At 44.3% G+C, this 16,078-nt stretch overlaps 1 protein-coding gene across 2 annotated transcripts in view; it reads left to right on the top strand.

Annotated features, from left to right (window-relative positions):
• Nucleotides 1–6: 6 nt before the first annotated feature.
• Nucleotides 7–16,078, top strand: part of CIRH1A (cirrhosis, autosomal recessive 1A (cirhin)) — a 51,546-nt gene continuing 35,474 nt past the window's right edge. Inside the window, exons 1-6 of one of the 2 annotated variants that reach the window (XM_011931988.1) lie at nt 7–111; nt 882–1,042; nt 4,407–4,598; nt 5,762–5,846; nt 8,546–8,635; nt 12,464–12,675. In XM_011931988.1, the coding sequence (XP_011787378.1) occupies nt 884–1,042; nt 4,407–4,598; nt 5,762–5,846; nt 8,546–8,635; nt 12,464–12,675 (738 nt within the window). In that variant the 5' untranslated portion in view covers nt 7–111; nt 882–883. The remainder of the gene's footprint in view (nt 112–881; nt 1,043–4,406; nt 4,599–5,761; nt 5,847–8,545; nt 8,636–12,463; nt 12,676–16,078) is intronic. The other variant, XM_011931989.1, reaches the window with a different exon arrangement.

The raw sequence follows: 16,078 nt of genomic DNA, 5'->3' as shown, positions 1-16,078 counted from the left end.
ACTTCCGACTATGCGCCAGGAGCACTTCCGGGGCAGAGCCTGAGAGCGCGCGCGCACGTGGGGCCGGGGCGGAGAGAGGCGAGCGCCGGGAAGGGGAGAGTACGGCAGCTGGTGAGTTGGGGAAGGGGCGTGGGAAGCGGCTGCGAGAGCTGGGAGTCTTACACGGTGGGCCGGCCCAGAGTCGGCGTCCGGCTGATCTCCTTGTCCCGAGGGTCTCCTTGTCCCGAGGCTGGGTGGGGGCTACTCTGTAGACTCTGGGAGAAGGAAGGGGAGGCGAAGACCGCGCGCGCCTCAGGCGCCCTGGCCCTGCCGAACGCGCCTGCTCTGTCTGCGGGTTCCTAATCTTGAAGCTAGACGAGTGAGGGGCGAACAAGACCCAGTCTCTACTCTGGCCCAGCATGTATGTTGGCCGGCGTCGGGGGGACGGGGTAGGGTAAGTGACAGACGTCAGACCAGGCAGCCAGAGTAAGTCAAACCCTGTCGCTTCTTCCTCAAGAGGAGCTCGGTTCTGCCTTCCCCATCAGCCTTACTATCACTACCTCAGTTTAGGTCTGTTGTTTGCAAACTTAGCAATAGAGTTGAGGAGAAATGCTTGCTAAAATGCTGATTCCTAGGCGCCCCGACATTGGAATTCTGGAGCTATGGAGTAGGACCCTTTTTGATTTTTTGCTGAAGCCTCCTTGTTATTCAAACCATCCTGAGCTTTTGAAGATTGAGCAATTCTTGGGGGTGGGGGGCATTGTTAGTAGCTATTTGGAAATGAACTTCAGGGAGATGTTGGAGCCTACTGTCCAGAACAGTGATATTAAGGAACTGAATACTATATGTGACATACTGCAGTTAACATTTAACAATAATGACTCTCTTTTCCCCCCCCGCAGGAATGGGTGAATTTAAGGTCCATCGAGTACGTTTCTTTAATTATGTTCCATCAGGAATCCGCTGTGTGGCTTACAATAACCAGTCAAACAGATTGGCTGTTTCACGAACAGATGGCACTGTGGAAGTTTATAACTTGTCAGCAAACTACTTTCAGGAGAAAGTAAGTCATTTGGGAGTCTGATATGGTGTTTTCATGTTAATTTCTTCTGAAGTTCAAGAAACTTGTCTTTTGTAATCAAACTAATAGAGGACTTCCTAGCCCCGCTGAAGTTGTTTAGAACTACCGAACTTCTGAGATCTCCTGTCTAACTGATGAGAGAAGCTCAGTTTCAATCTGTGTAATGTTGATTAGAAGGGTCCTACCTAGAAATGTGTCATCTCACTGCCTGTCATTGGAAACTGAGGTTTGTTGGATCTTTTGGCCACAGGAAGGGAAATTGTTGGTATATCAGTCTCAACACCATTGCAGCTTTGGTAAGCAACATTTCCTGCTGGGAGTGTCAGTACTGTTTCATTGTCAATTCAGAAAAAAATGATAAGATATTTTAATATCAGAAACTTTTTGGTGACATGATGGCAGGAAGGTGGATTCCAAAGTTCATCTGTCTGAGAGGATGTAGATCTACATGTCTACATTTGGTAGTAAAGGAGATTTAAAATTAGGTAAAATGTCCTTTGGGTGTATGCGGAGGTCTATTAGTCCTTTTTCTTCTCCCCTCCAAGGTCACTGACTAGTAATTTTCTTCAGGTTCAACATCTTAGTACATGTTGAATGACTGTTATGTACTGGGTACTGTGATGTAAATGAATAGATGGGCAAATGAGTGAATTCAGTGCCCAGCAGCCTGGTACCTGGAATTTGGGCATTCAGTAAATGTTTCTCAGTGAATGAGTGGCAAATACTGGGTACTAAGACAGACGTCAGAGGCCTTACCTTTACAGAGCTCAAAGACCAGTGGGAGAAACGTAAGTGTACAGTCTCCAACCTGTAAAATAAATACGATAAATTGAAACACAGGCATAGAACCTTAATAGAGAATTGCCTTCCCTGAGAGGTGGGTTTAGGAAATGTGGAAAGGGATGATTTACTAAGCTCACCCCTGAAGAACTAATCAGAATTTAAAAACTACAGGCCCACCACAAATGGGTTACATTCTGTGGTATGAAGAACATGTGATGGTGTGTGCTTATTGCATCCTGTGATTTTCTTTCTTTTTCTTTTCTTTTTCTTTTTTTTTTTCTGGAGACAGAGTCTCACTCTGTCACCCAGCCTGGAGTGCAGTGGCGTGGTCTTGGCTCACTACAAGCTCCGCCTCCCTCTCCTGCCTCAGCCTCCCAAGTTGCTGGGATTACAGGTGTGCACCACCACGCTCGGCTAATTTTTTTATTTTTGTAGAGACGAGGTTTCACCACGTTGGCCAGCTTGGTCTTGAACTCCTGACCTCAAGTGATCTGCCCACCTCAGTCTCCCAAAATGCTGGGATTACAGATGTGAGCCACCATGCCAGACTGGTTTTCTTTTTATTGTTTTTTTTTTTTTTAACAGTCATGGCTATATTGTGATTTTTGTGTTTGTCATTTATAACAGTTATAACTATATACTTTGTGTGTTTTTTTAATGTCTTCCATGCAGAACTTCCAGTTTTATGAGAATAGGAACCACGTCAGTGATAATCACATCTGCATTCCCACCATTTATCAAGTGCCTCGTACAGAGCCACTGCTTAGTAAATGTTTGTTGAATGGTTAAGTCAACCATTGCTTGCCTAGTGTTCCTTATTTTCTTTTCTCCTTCATCTGTTTTCTTTATTTTTCAATAGTTAATTAACTCAGGCTAGTTTCCTGCTTTCCTTATATTCCTTTTCCTACTAGATATGATTGCTTAGCTCTGTCAGTGACTCTCAGCAAGAAAAAATTAGTATGTTAAAGTGAAAACTTTAGGGCATAGTGGCTCACACCTGTAACCCCAGCACTTTGGGAAGCCAGGGCAGGCAGATCACCTGAGCCCAGGAGTGCAGACCACCCTGGGCAACATAGTGCGACCCCATCTCTAAAAAAAAATAATAAATTAGGTAGGTGTGGTGTTGTATGCCCATAGTTCCAGCTATTTGGAGAGTTGAGGCGGGCGGATCACTTGAGCTTAGGAGGTTGAGGCTACATTGAGCCGAGATCGGGCCACTGCACTCCAGTCTGGGTGACAAAATGAGACCCTGTCTCAAAAAAAAAAAATAAATGAAAGTGGCCCTGGTGTGGTGGCTCACTCATGCCTGTAATCCCAGCACTTTGGGAGGCCGAGGCGGGCAGATCACCTGAGGTTGGGAGTTCAAAACCAGCCTGACCAACATGGAGAAATCCCGTCTCTACTAGAAATACAAAAAAACTAGCAGGGCGTGGTGTCACATACCTGTAATCCCAGCTACTCAGGATGCTGAGGCAGGAGAATCGCTTGAACCCGGGAGGCGGAGGTTGCGGTGAGCTGAGATTGCACCATTGCACTTCAGTCTGGGCAACAAGAGCAAACCTCCATCTCCGAAAAACAAAAAAGTGAAAAGAATATGAACATACGAGCTAGGAGTAAGGAGACCTTCATTCACCTCATGCAATTGACTTTGGCACTTTTGGCAACCCACTTAACCAATATGTATCTTGGCCTTCTCAAGTTGAAATAGGAAAAATTAGAGCTGGGCGCAGTGGCTCACGCCTGTAATCGCAGCACTTTGGGAGGCTGAGGCAGGCAGATCATGAGGTCAGGAGATCGAGACCATCCTGGCTAACACGTTGAAACCCCGTCTCTACTAAAAATGCAAAAAAAAAAAAAATTAGCTGGGCATGGTGGCGGGCGCCTGTAGTCCCAGCTACTCGGGAGGCTGAGGCAGGAGAATGTTGTGAACCTGGGAGGTGGAGCTTGCAGTGAGCCAAGATCACGCCACTGCACTGCAGCCTGGACAATAGAGCAAGACTCCGTCTCAAAAAAAAAAAAAGAAGAAAAGAAATAGGAAAAGTTACACTTACTTAGTTCCTTTTTTGTCAAGCAGGTCTAAGAATAAAATGCCTTGATAGATATGAAAACTTTTGGGTTGGGTGCAGTGGCTCACGCCTATAATCCAGGGACTTTGGGAGACCAAGGCTCACTGCAGCCTCTGCCTCCCAGGCTCAAACAATCCTACCCTGTCAACCTCCGTAGTGACTGGGACCGTAAGTGTGTGCCACCACACCTGGCTACTTTTTATATTTTTTGTAGAGACTGTGTCTCCCTCTGTTTCCCAGACTGGAGTGCAGTTTAAACCTTTTCTGCTGAAAATGTTTTGCTGAACTAGTCCTAGTAAAAGAAACAAATTTAACTGTATAAAAGTAGTTAGAATTTGAGCTGAAGAAACGAAAATGTCAGTAGGCATGATCTGAGAGCACAAAACTCCACACTAGTTATTTATGGGGAAGTTGTTTTTGCCATGTTGCCTGTGACCACTCAGTACTGGTACCTGATGAATTTGTGGGAATGTTGAGAAGTTATGGTGTTTCTGCAGTTTTTCCCAGGTCATGAGTCTCGGGCTACAGAAGCTCTGTGCTGGGCAGAAGGACAGCGACTCTTTAGTGCTGGACTCAATGGCGAGATTATGGAGTATGATTTACAGGCATTAAACATCAAGTATGCTGTGGATGCCTTTGGAGGACCTATTTGGAGCATGGCTGCCAGCCCCAGTGGCTCTCAACTTTTGGTTAGTAAGCAACTATTGGTGATTCAATCCAAAATTTCTCTTGTGCCTGCTCAAACTTTCTTGCCTGTGCTTATAGGAGAGTAACGACGTATTATGGCATGTGGCAACCCCAACTACAAGGTTGAAATTGATACTGAAGATTTAAAAAATCCCCAGCGCCAGGCGCGGTGGCTCACGCCTGTAATCCCAGCACTTTGGGAGGCCAAGGCGGGCGGATCATGAGGTCAGGAGATCGAGACCATCCTGGCTAACATGGTGAAACCCCGTCTCTACTAAAAATACAAAAAAATTAGCCGGGCGTGGTGGCGGGCGCCTGTAGTCCCAGCTACTCGGGAGGCTGAGGCAGGAGAATGGCATGAACCCAGGACGTGGAGCTTGCAGTGAGCCGAGATCGTGCCACTGCACTCCAGCCTGGGCAATAGAACGAGACTCCATCTCAAAAAAAAAAAAAATCCCCATTATTCTTTTTGCTGCTTGTCTGGACCTTGTTGATTCATTTATGAAATGATAGGATTACATCAGTTCAACATTTCGCAAACTGTGTTCTATGGAATTTGGAGATGTAGAGGTTTTTTTGTTTTGGTATGTTTTGTGTTTTATGATAAATTTCATTTCAGAAATACAGCATGTTTAATCCTGCTGTAAATTCCCAATGCACATCGTTATATGAAGAGTTCTAAGAGTCCCTTCAGCAAGTTAACCTGTGCACCAGTGTTTCAGCACAGTGTTTCAAAAATTGGACCACACACTGAGACCCTTCACATAATTACCATTAGAATGGGTGCTTCCAGATCTTTAATTCTCTGTGATGAGTCTCATTCTTTTTGATCAGCACTAATTTGCACCATATCTTAAGGTGTTTTCATTTAGGTTATAATGTTAATAGGTCTTTCTAATTCATGTCATATGCAGGAATGGGGCCACTAATTAGAACTCTTAATACCAGTCTGTTTTCTGTCTAGGATATGAAGACTACTGAAAATACACTATTAGTTTCTTGGTAACTAGTACTTTGTTTCTCTCACAAATGATTTTTCTCTTTCAGGGCAACTGATAGCTTTAAGGAGGAAGAGAGAACGAGAGAGAGAGTGTGTGTGTGTGTGTTTAGTCCTATAAAATGTTTACTATTTATCTTGTCTGTTTACTACCTATTTCTGCAATAGGTTGGCTGTGAAGATGGATCTGTGAAACTATTTCAAATTACTCCAGACAAAATCCAGTTTGAAAGAAATTTTGATCGGCAGAAAAGTAAGGGTCATTTTTCGTGGGGCGGTAAATAGCCTTAACAAGAAGTTAAGTTTCTGTGCCACTGGAGATGGGATATTTTCCCATGAATCCAAGTAATATTTTATCTCTACTGAGTACAGGGAGGATATGTGCTAGAAGCCTTCCCCAGCCCAGGCTTTACCTATTGTATAGCATAGTTGTGACTGCTTGGTTAAGTAATAATATAGAAAACCAGAAATCCAAAATTGTAAAGCTAGTGTTTCTGTGGAGGTCAATTTATTAGTTATCATTTACTTTTGTGATGTTTTAACAAGCGTACCTGAAGTCTTGTATTACAATTTTGTCATTAGGAACTGTGGTTCTTTTTTTTTTTTTTCCCGGAGGCGGAGTCTCACTCTGTCACCCATGCTGGCAGTAGCAGTGGTGTGATCTAGGCTCACTGGAATCTCCGCTTCCTGGCTTCAAGTGATTCTGGTGCCTCAGCCTCCCGAGTGACTGGGATTCCAGGCATGTGCTGTCATGCCCTGCTAATTTTCGTATTTTTAGTAGAGACAGGATTTTACCATGTTGACCAGGCTGGTCTCGAACTCCTGGTCTCACTCAAGTGATCCACCTGCCTTGGTCTCAAGTGCTGGGATTACAGGCCTGAGTCACTCGGCCTGGCCAAGGAACTGTGGTTCTTAATCCTTCTGGAGCATTCAAGTTGAATGAGGGAGTTTATAAACAATTGCCCATCCTTGGGCTTTACCTGGGCTGAATTGGCATTGATCCTTTAGAACAGGGGTTGGCAGAATATTTCCGTAAAGGACCAGATAGTAAACATTTTAGGCTTTGACAACCCTACAGTGTCTGCCAGCTGTATCAGTGTAGTGCAAAAGCAGCTGTAGACAATACTGAAACTAATGGGCAAGGCTGTGCTCCAGTAAAAACTTTATTTACAAAAACAAGCAGTGGGCCTGATTTGGCCTGTGGGCCACAGTTTGGTGACCCATCTTCTAGAGGATAGCAACTGTCCTCTGTGTCCATTAGTATTACTTGTCCTCTGCTGATCAGATTCTTGCTTCATTTTTAATATCTCTTGGGTGCTTTTTTTTTTTTTTTTTTGCTGAGATAGAGTCTTGCTTTGTTGCCCAGTCTGGAGTGCTGTGGCGTGATCTTGGCTCAATGCAACCTCCCCCTCCTAGGTTCAATCTGTTCTCCTGTCTCAGCCTCCCTAGTAGCTGGGACTACAGGTGCGTGCCACATGCCTGGCTAATTTTTGTATTTTTAGTAGAGATGGGGTTTTACCATGTAGGCCAGGCTGGTCTCGAATTCCTGACCTCGTGATCCACCCACCTTGGACTCCCGAGGCACTGGGATTACAGACGTGAGCCACCACGCCTGGCCTGGGTGTTCTTTTTCAATTACAAAGGTAATACAATGCTTTTTAAAAATCTCATACATTTTCCCAAGTATGAAATAGAAAATAGGTATTTCAGCTGGGCATGATGGCTCACAACTGTAATCCCAGCATTTTGGGAGGCCGAGGTGGGTGGATCACTTGAGGTCAGGAGTTTGAAACCAGTGTGGCCAACATGGTGAAACCCCATCTCCACTAAAAATACAAGAATTAGCCAGGCGTGGTGGCAGGTGCCTGTAGTCTCAGCTACTAGGGAGGCTGAGGCAGGAGAATTGCTTGAACCTGGGAGGTGGAGGTTGCAGTGAGCCGAGATCGCACCACTGCACTCCAGCCTGGGCAACAGAGTGAGACTCCATCTCTAATAAATAGGTATCTCATTTCCACTCTGCGGGCAACGTTTTGAAACTAGTCCTTTAGACTTTTTTGTGTATTCATGTAGAAGTACATACATTTCTTGCACTTGATCCACTGCAGACATCTTTCTGTGCCAGTCATGGCAGTCTGCATGGCATTCCATTTTATGGAATGGAATTATTTAGCCTAATTTCTATTGAAATATATATATGTATTTTTTTTTCTTTTTTCTTTTTTTTGGAAACAGGGCCTCACTTTGTCACGCAGTCTGGAGTGCAGTAGCATGATCACGGCTTACTGCAGCCTTGATCTCCTTGGCTCAGGTGATCCTCCCACCTCAGCCTCCCAAGTAGCTGGGGCTATAGGTGTGCAACACTATGCCCGGCTAATGTTTTGAATTTTTTGTAGAGACAGGGTTTCACCATGTTACCCAGGCTGGTCTTGAACTCCTGGGCTCAAACAATCTGTCTTTCTTGGCCTCCCAAAGTGCTGGGATTACAGACATGAGCCACCACACCTGGAGGTGTGTGTGTGGGTGTGTGTATGTGTATATATATGTATATTTATTTTACTACTATAACCAGTACTGCAATGAACATTCTTGTATACATATTTTTGGGCCCTCATGGAAGTATTTCTTTTTGATCAGTTCCCAGTGCAATTACTGGGCCAAAAAGCATGCACATTTAAATTTTGTGAGATCACTTCCAGCCTCATCCCTAAAAGGCTATATTTATTTATACTTCCATTAACTATTTATACATTATGAAAGTATCAAATACTTCATTGTCAATCACAGGGCAGAGTTGTGCCTCATCTGTTACAAAACGGTGCTTCAGGGAGTACTGTAGACAAGAGAGCTAAGATTGTAGAACACTCTAGAGATAATTGTGGGAAAAGAGCTCAGTTACTCTTTGTATATATTTATGTGTATGTCACTTTCTTTTTTTGTTGTACAACTCCCAAGGTCGCATCCTGAGTCTCAGCTGGCATCCGTCTGGTACCCACATTGCAGCTGGTTCCATAGACTACATTAGTGTGTTTGATGTCAAATCAGGTGATTGTTTTTTCTCAGTTCATTTGGGGTGGGGGGGTGTGGGTCTTGTTTGTCAGATTCACATTTCTGGGTTTTCAAAAGCTTGAGCCTTTGTCATGCTTTCATGATCTTTGTGGCCTAACATGTCATTAATCTTCTGAGATGTCCGCAATGAATTTTACTCCTGTCTTGCATTACTACCACTGCTTTTAGAGGAATCTTGGATCTTCAGTAAGATGTAGTATTTTTTATTCATCATAATAAGAATGCACAATAAAATTCTCTCAACTAGTACATTCATTCACAGTACATTCATGTACTATGAACAGTAGAATTACCTATTTACGGATCCCAGTCCCTGGTAAAAATGGGTTTCTGTCATTAAGGAACGTAAGGTCTTCATAGCATAATTGGTGAAACATGAGATCAGAAAAGCAGAGAACCATGGTATTTTCTGTTCTTGACCTGGAAAATAGGCTTCATAGAATCCTTCATTGATGGGGTTGATCTCAACTTGTTTGGTGGACATGTCTGTACTTCTGTCTGAGATACAGAGATAAAACAGGTTGGCTGGGCGTGGTGGCTCACGCCTGTAATCCCAGCACTTTGGGAGGCTGAGGCGGGTGGATTACTTGAGGTCAGGAGTTCGAGACCAGCCTGACCAACATGGAGAAACCCCATCTCTACTAAAAATACAAAATTAGCCGGGGTGGTGGCACATGCCTGTAATCCCAGCTACTCGGGAGGCTGAGGCAGGAGAATCACTTGAACCCGGGAGGCAGAGGTTGCGGTGAGCCGAGATTATACCATTGTACTCCAGCCTGGGCAAAAAGACCGAAACCCCGTCCAAAAAAAAAAAAAAAAAAAAAGTCAAACACCTTTTTCCTCAATGCTCAAGTAATTTTTTTATTTGTTATATATGCATATATAAAGAATTCCTGGCCGGGCGCAGTGACTCATGCCTGTAATCCCAGCACTTTGGGAGGTTGAGGAAGGCAGATCACCTGAGGTCAGGAGTTTGAGACCAGCTTGACCAACATGGAGAAGCCCTGTCTCTACTAAAAATACAAAATTAGCCAGGCGTGGTGGCCCATGCCTGTAATCCCAGCTACTCAGGAGGCTGAGGCAGGAATATCACTTGAACCCAGGAGGTGGAGGTTGGCATGAGTCAAGATTGCACCATTACCCTCCAGCCTGGCAGCAAGAGTAACACTCTGTCTCAAAAAACAAACAAACAAAAAAATTCCTTTAGCTTATTACAAAAAAGAGGGAGTCCTTCTGTGTCTCTCTCACACTCCTCAAGGCAAACCACTTGTGACCCTTACCTGATTCTTTTGGTATCTATCACTACAGCACCTAGCATGCTTTTTATGCTACATTTTGATTTTTCAGCTTTAGATCATTTTTTACTGACTTCTATGACTTGCCCCTCTTTTTCTGCCGTCTGCCACAGGCATCCACACTTTCTCCTGATCCTCCCAGTATGGTTATATTATAACTTTGTTCAGATTAGTAGTTGATGTTTTCATTATTATGACTATGTATATACTACTCACATAGTAAATTTCCTTTCTTTTCTTGTATCATCATTGTTTAATAGTGTCTCTGTCTCTGTCTTACTGATACAATCCCACGTTTTTCCAGTTGCATAAATTAGGTTCAAGTCCATCTGGTTTTCTTTTTGTTTTTTTGTGTTTTTTATGTTTGTTTTTTTTTTTTTGAGACGGAGTCTCGCTCTGTCACCCAGGCTGGAGTGCAGTGGCGCTCATTGCAAGCTCCGCCTCCTTGGTTCACGCCATTCTCCTACCTCAGCCTCTCCGTGTAGCTGTGACTACAGGTGCCCGCCACCACGCCCGGCTAATTTTTTGTCTTTATAATAGAGATGGAATTTCTCCGTGGTCTCGATCTCCTGACCTGGTGATCCGCCCGCCTTGGCCTCCCAGAGTGCTGGGTTTACAAGCATGAGTCATCGCGCCCAGCCGATTCCATCTGATTTTCTTTCTCCACTTTTATCTTTGTGAATAAGTGCCTTCTGACCCACTCCCATCTGGCTTAGCCACTCTGGGCCTGCTGCACAACCGTGAGATCTGGAACTCTGATTTTTCCGTTGTTCTCAGGATGTCCTTTGCTTCTCTATTGGATAGGACCTCCTGTTTCTGTGTTACTCACTTTCTTGGTTTATCCTTTGGTACATCCTGAATAAGAGTGCATGAAAAAGAATTCTAGGTTGGAATTCTTTTCCCTTAGAATTCTGAAGCCCTGGCTCCGCTGTCTTCCAGCTCCTTGTATTATTAGCAAGTCAGATGCCATTCTGCGAGTTGATCCCTTTGTATAGGACCTGTTTTATTTTTTTCCCTCCGGGAGCTTTTAGGATGTTTTCTCCTTACTGTTATGAAATGTAATAATTAGGTTTCTTTGTGTGTGGATCAATTAATTGTTCTGAACACCTGGTAGGTTCTTTTCATGCAATACCCATGTCCTTCAGTTCTGGGGGAAATTCTTTTATTTTTCATTTCTTTCTCTTTTTACTATGCTTTCTGGGAGAGTTTGTCATTTTTATATTTGAATTCTCTGTTGAGTTTTTCATTTTTGACATTTCCAGAGTTCTTTTTTGTTTCCTGAATCTTCTTTTTTATAGCATTCTCTTTTTGTTTCATTATACAGAAACTCCTCTCAAAGGCTATTAATAATTGTCAGGTGTTTTTCACTCTGCCTGTTTCCTCCCTGTTATTCATTTATTTGTTTCTGTTAGTCCGTTTGGCCTCTGCCTTTCACATTAAAGGCTTTCCTCGTGTCTGTTGATCATCTCATCACTGCATCATGTGGCTTACTGAGCTTGGGTTTCACTGAAGAATGATCTGGCTGTACTGCTTGTTCCGGGTAGCCCTGAAGCCAGAATCTTCAGATCTTTTCTTTTGTGCCAGTTATGTTCCTCAGAAATGGTTTTTCATTTTCCTGCCTGGTGAGTATTGGCCTGGCTATCAGCATTCTAAGGGGAAAAAAAAGAATGGTGTTCTCAGCATTCAATGAGGAATGTTCGCTTAATCCTGGTTTTCATATACTGCTTCTGCCTGATAGCCCTCCTCAGACAGCATCTCCAGTGTTCTGCTGACGTGCTTTTTGGGAGCTTCCCCGCTTCTTAGTCAGGGCATGGCTATCTGGGGGGTCTACCAGCTGGTAACGGATCCCTCTTTGAAGCCCCACTTACTCCTTTTCTAGAATATCTGGGTTCCCCAATTCCTGAGTCTAAGGATTCCATAGTATAAATCAGGTGGCTTCTTGGCTGCCTTCCTCTCTGCTGACCTGGGACTTAGTTTCAGGGCTCTGCTAAGTCCATTGCCACTACTTGTCTGCTTTCCAGTTCCCCAAATTTTGTCACTGTTCTCTCCCTTTCCTGTGGGTTTTTGGAAAAGAGCAGAGTGTAATGTGTGTGTGCAGTTGACCAGCGTTAAGTGAATGTCCCAAATATCTCTTTCCATTTCACCTCCCCAAAAGGGGTTTCTGTTCTCATTCTCTTCCCTCCCTTCCTCCCTCCCTCGCACCTTCTATCCCATTCCTATTAGGCTCTCCCAACACCCCTTCTCTTCAGGTAACCATTTTGGAGTTCCGAGATCAGGTTCACCAGAACTACCATTTATAGGCTGACTGTGTTCAGTCAGCTCACCATATCATGCTTACCACAGGCTGGTTTGTTATGTTTTGTTTTGTAGAGATGAGGTCTCACTTTGTTGCCTAGGCTCGCCTCAAACTCCTGGGTTCAAGCAATCCTCCCACTTTGGCCGCAGACAGATTTTGAAGACAAACAGAGAAGCAAGTACCATTCAAAGGTGTGCTTTTCTGATTTTTCAGGAAGCGCTGTTCATAAAATGATTGTGGACAGGCAGTATATGGGCGTGTCTAAGCGGAAGTGCATCGTGTGGGGTGTCGCCTTCTTGTCCGATGGCACTGTCATAAGTGTGGACTCTGCTGGGAAGGTGCAGTTCTGGGACTCAGCCACTGGGACGCTTGTGAACAGCCATCTCATCGCTAATGCTGATGTGCAGTCCATTGCTGTAGCTGAGGTGAGTACAGTCCCTGTTTAGAGTGGTTGATGTATAACCTCGGGGGTGAGCAGAGAAAGCAGCCTTAGTGACGTGCCACGAACACTGGTTCCTGATCCCGATGTTGTACTGGAGGAAGATGAGTTTAGGAAAATGCATCTGAAAACCCACATTGTTTCCATAGTATCTAACAATTGGTTAGAGAATGCAGGATTCTCCAAGAGATTAGTTAGCATTGAGATTTTCTTCAGACACTGCTCACCTCCAGTTCATCTTGTCTGATTGTAGATAGGGTGCAGCAGCCTAGAAGAATCTCGAGAAGCACTCTTTCTCTCTGTCCAGGTGCTCTGCTGCTTCCTATCTGTTTGGAACATTAGAAGATAACTTTTTAGTGATTTTAAAAATGTTCATTTTCTTCTATTTGAATAATCCTCAAGTAGATTTGTGTTGAACAGATAGGCCTCTTTTCCTTTGGTAACATGAATTCTTCTCTTTTAAAACCTTTGTATTGGCCGGGCGCGGTGGCTCAAGCCTGTAATCCCAGCACTTTGGGAGGCCAAGACGGGTGGATCACGAGGTCAGGAGATCGAGACCATCCTGGCTAACACGGTGAAACCCCGTCTCTACTAAAAAATACAAAAAAACTAGCCGGGCGTGGTGGTGGGCGCCTGTAGTCCCAGCTACTCGGGAGGCTGAGGCAGGAGAATGGTGGGAACCCGGGAGGCGGAGCTTGCAGTGAGCTGAGTTCCGTCCACTGTACTCCAGCCTGGGCAACAGAGCAAGACTCCGTCTCAAAAAAAAAAACAAAAAAACCTTTGTATTTATTTATTTATTTTTAATTTAATTAAAAAAATAGAGATGGGGTCTCCCTGTGTTGCCCAAGGTGGTCTTAAATTCCTGGGCTGGGAGATCCTCCCATCTCAGCCTCCCAAAGTGCTGGGATTATAGGCAGGAACCACAGCACCTGGCCAAATGTCTTATTTAGTAGTAGTATTCTTTTCTTTTTTTTTTGGGGGGCGGAGTTTCCCTCTTGTCGCCCAGGCTGGAGTGCAATGGCGTGATCTAGGGTCATTGCAACCTCTGCCTCCCAGGTTCAAGCTATTTTCCTGCCTCAGCTTCCCCACTAGCTGGGATTACAGGCCCCCGCCACCACACCCAGCTAATTTTTATATTTTTAGTAGAGACGGGGTTTTACCATGTTGGCCAGGCTAATTTCAAACTCCTGACCTCAGGTGATCCACCCACCTTGGCCTCCCAAAATGTTGGGATTATAGGCGTGAGCCACTGTGCCCGGCCTATTTTCTCTCTCTTTTATTTTTTAGACAGTCTAACTCTGTCGCCCAGGCTGGAGTGCAGTGGCACAATCTTGGTTCACTGCAACCTCTGCCTCCTGGGTTCAAGCGATTCTCCTGCCTCAGCCTCCAGAGTAGGGGGGATTACAGGCGCCCGCCACTGTGCCTAGCCAATTTTTATATGTTTATGGTTTCACCATGATGGCCAAGCTGGTCTCAGACTCCTGACCTCAAGTGATCTGCCTGCCTTGGCCTCCCAAAGTGCTGAGATTATGGGTTGGCCTCCCAAAGTGCTGAGATTACGAGTATGAGCCACCACACCCCGCCTATTATTTTGTATGACATAATACTGTAGAAGAATGGTAACATGAATTCTCATTCAGAAACCTTTGAGTATTTTAGTGGTGAGACATGGAAAGTGACTTTATTTGTTGAATACCTCCTTTATTCTTTATCTCCTTAGTTTGAGAATGATGAGCTATCCTACGTGCTGACATCCATATTCTAGTGTAGTGTTCCTATTCCATACCACAGGTTTTTTGAGAATAGTTTGATGTATGCTGAAGCCCTGAAAAACATATAGATGTCACATGTAAGTGACAATAGTGATATAAGTTAAAATGAGTGGGATACATTCCCCTTTAAAAATAGAGTTTTAATCTACAGCAGTTGTAATAATTATACTTGAGTTAATTATTGGCCAGGCATGGTGACTCACGCCTGCAGTCCCAGCACTTTGGCAGGCCAAGGCGTGCGGATCACTTGAAGTCAGGAGTTTGAGACCAGCCTGGCCAACATGGTAAAACCCCGTCTCTACTAAAAATGCAAAAATTAGCCAGGTGTGGTGGTGGACGCCTATAATGCCAGCCACTTGGGAGACTGAGGCAGGAGAATTGCTTGAACCCAGGAGTCGGAGGTTGCAGTGAGCCAAGATCGCACCATTGCCCTCCAGCCTGGGCGACAAAAGCGAGACTCCATCTCAATAATATTAATAATAATAATAATAATGATTTCACCTAAGAGAAATAGAATACAGAGTAAAGGAGAAGTCCTTGCCTTCCAAATCTCTTTCTGGATGGGACTTTAAGAAGACTACCCTTTAAAAAAAATTTTTTTGAGACAGTCTCGTTCTGTCGCCCAGGCTGGAGTGCAGTGGTGCAGTCTCGACTCACTACAACCTCCGTCTCCTGGGTTCAAACAATTCTCCTGACTCAGCCTCCCGAGTAGCTGGGATTACAGGCACATGCTACCATGCCAGGCTAATTTTTGTAATTTTAGTAGAGACTGGATTTTACCATGGCCGGTTTGAACTCCTGACCTCGGGTGATCCGCCCGCCTCAGCCTCCTGAAGTGCTGAAAATGCAGGCATGAGCCACCACCTCTGGCTTTTTCTTTTTGTTGTTGTTGTTGGGTTTTTTTTTTTGGAAATGAAGTAAACTGTGTAGTTGGAGATTGGGGAGTGTTTGAGTTCCTAAGCTGCTGGGTAGGTCCACTTTTGTCTTAGGCTAATGGTTTTCAAGTAGTGTCTTTAGAGATGAGGGAGAGGCTCCTCAGAGCCACCTTACGTGCTGTCTTTGGAAAATGCTTTCCTTTCTGCTACACAGTCATGACCCCACAAGGGAGCTGGCATGAGGTTAAGGCAGTGTGGTGTGCCCAGAGCACAGGCTTTGGGGCCAGATGGCCGTGTTTGTCATGTCTTTAAGCCCTTTGGAACTCTGGTTCCCTTATCTGTGAAAAAAGTTACTAAATGATGATGAGACAGAAAAAAGTTACAATCATGATTCATACAAGTATGAAATGGAAATAAGTCAGATTTTCTGTAATTCCTTATTGAGGGAAGCGGTAAGATATTTCAAGGAGTTCATCCTGGGAGGCAGAGGTTGCAGTGAGCTGAGATTGTGCCGTTGCACTCCAGCCTGGGTGACAGAGACTCCGTCTAAAAAAAAAAAAAAAGATTTTCCAAACTTCAGTCTTTTTACCATTAGTTTTGTAATTCTCCGCAATACTTTATTTACTTTTAAACTATTTTAAAAGTGTACATTTCAGTGGAAAATTCATTCACGTTGTTGAACAGCATTTATCACCACTATCCATTTTCAGAATTTTTTTTTTGAGATGGAGTCTCGCTCCGT

This window comes from Colobus angolensis, unplaced genomic scaffold, assembly GCF_000951035.1.
Source record: "Colobus angolensis palliatus isolate OR3802 unplaced genomic scaffold, Cang.pa_1.0 Scaffold93, whole genome shotgun sequence".
NCBI lineage: Eukaryota > Metazoa > Chordata > Mammalia > Primates > Cercopithecidae > Colobus > Colobus angolensis.
Note: the sequence above shows the minus strand (reverse complement) of the source record. Positions and strands in the feature narration are given on the sequence as shown.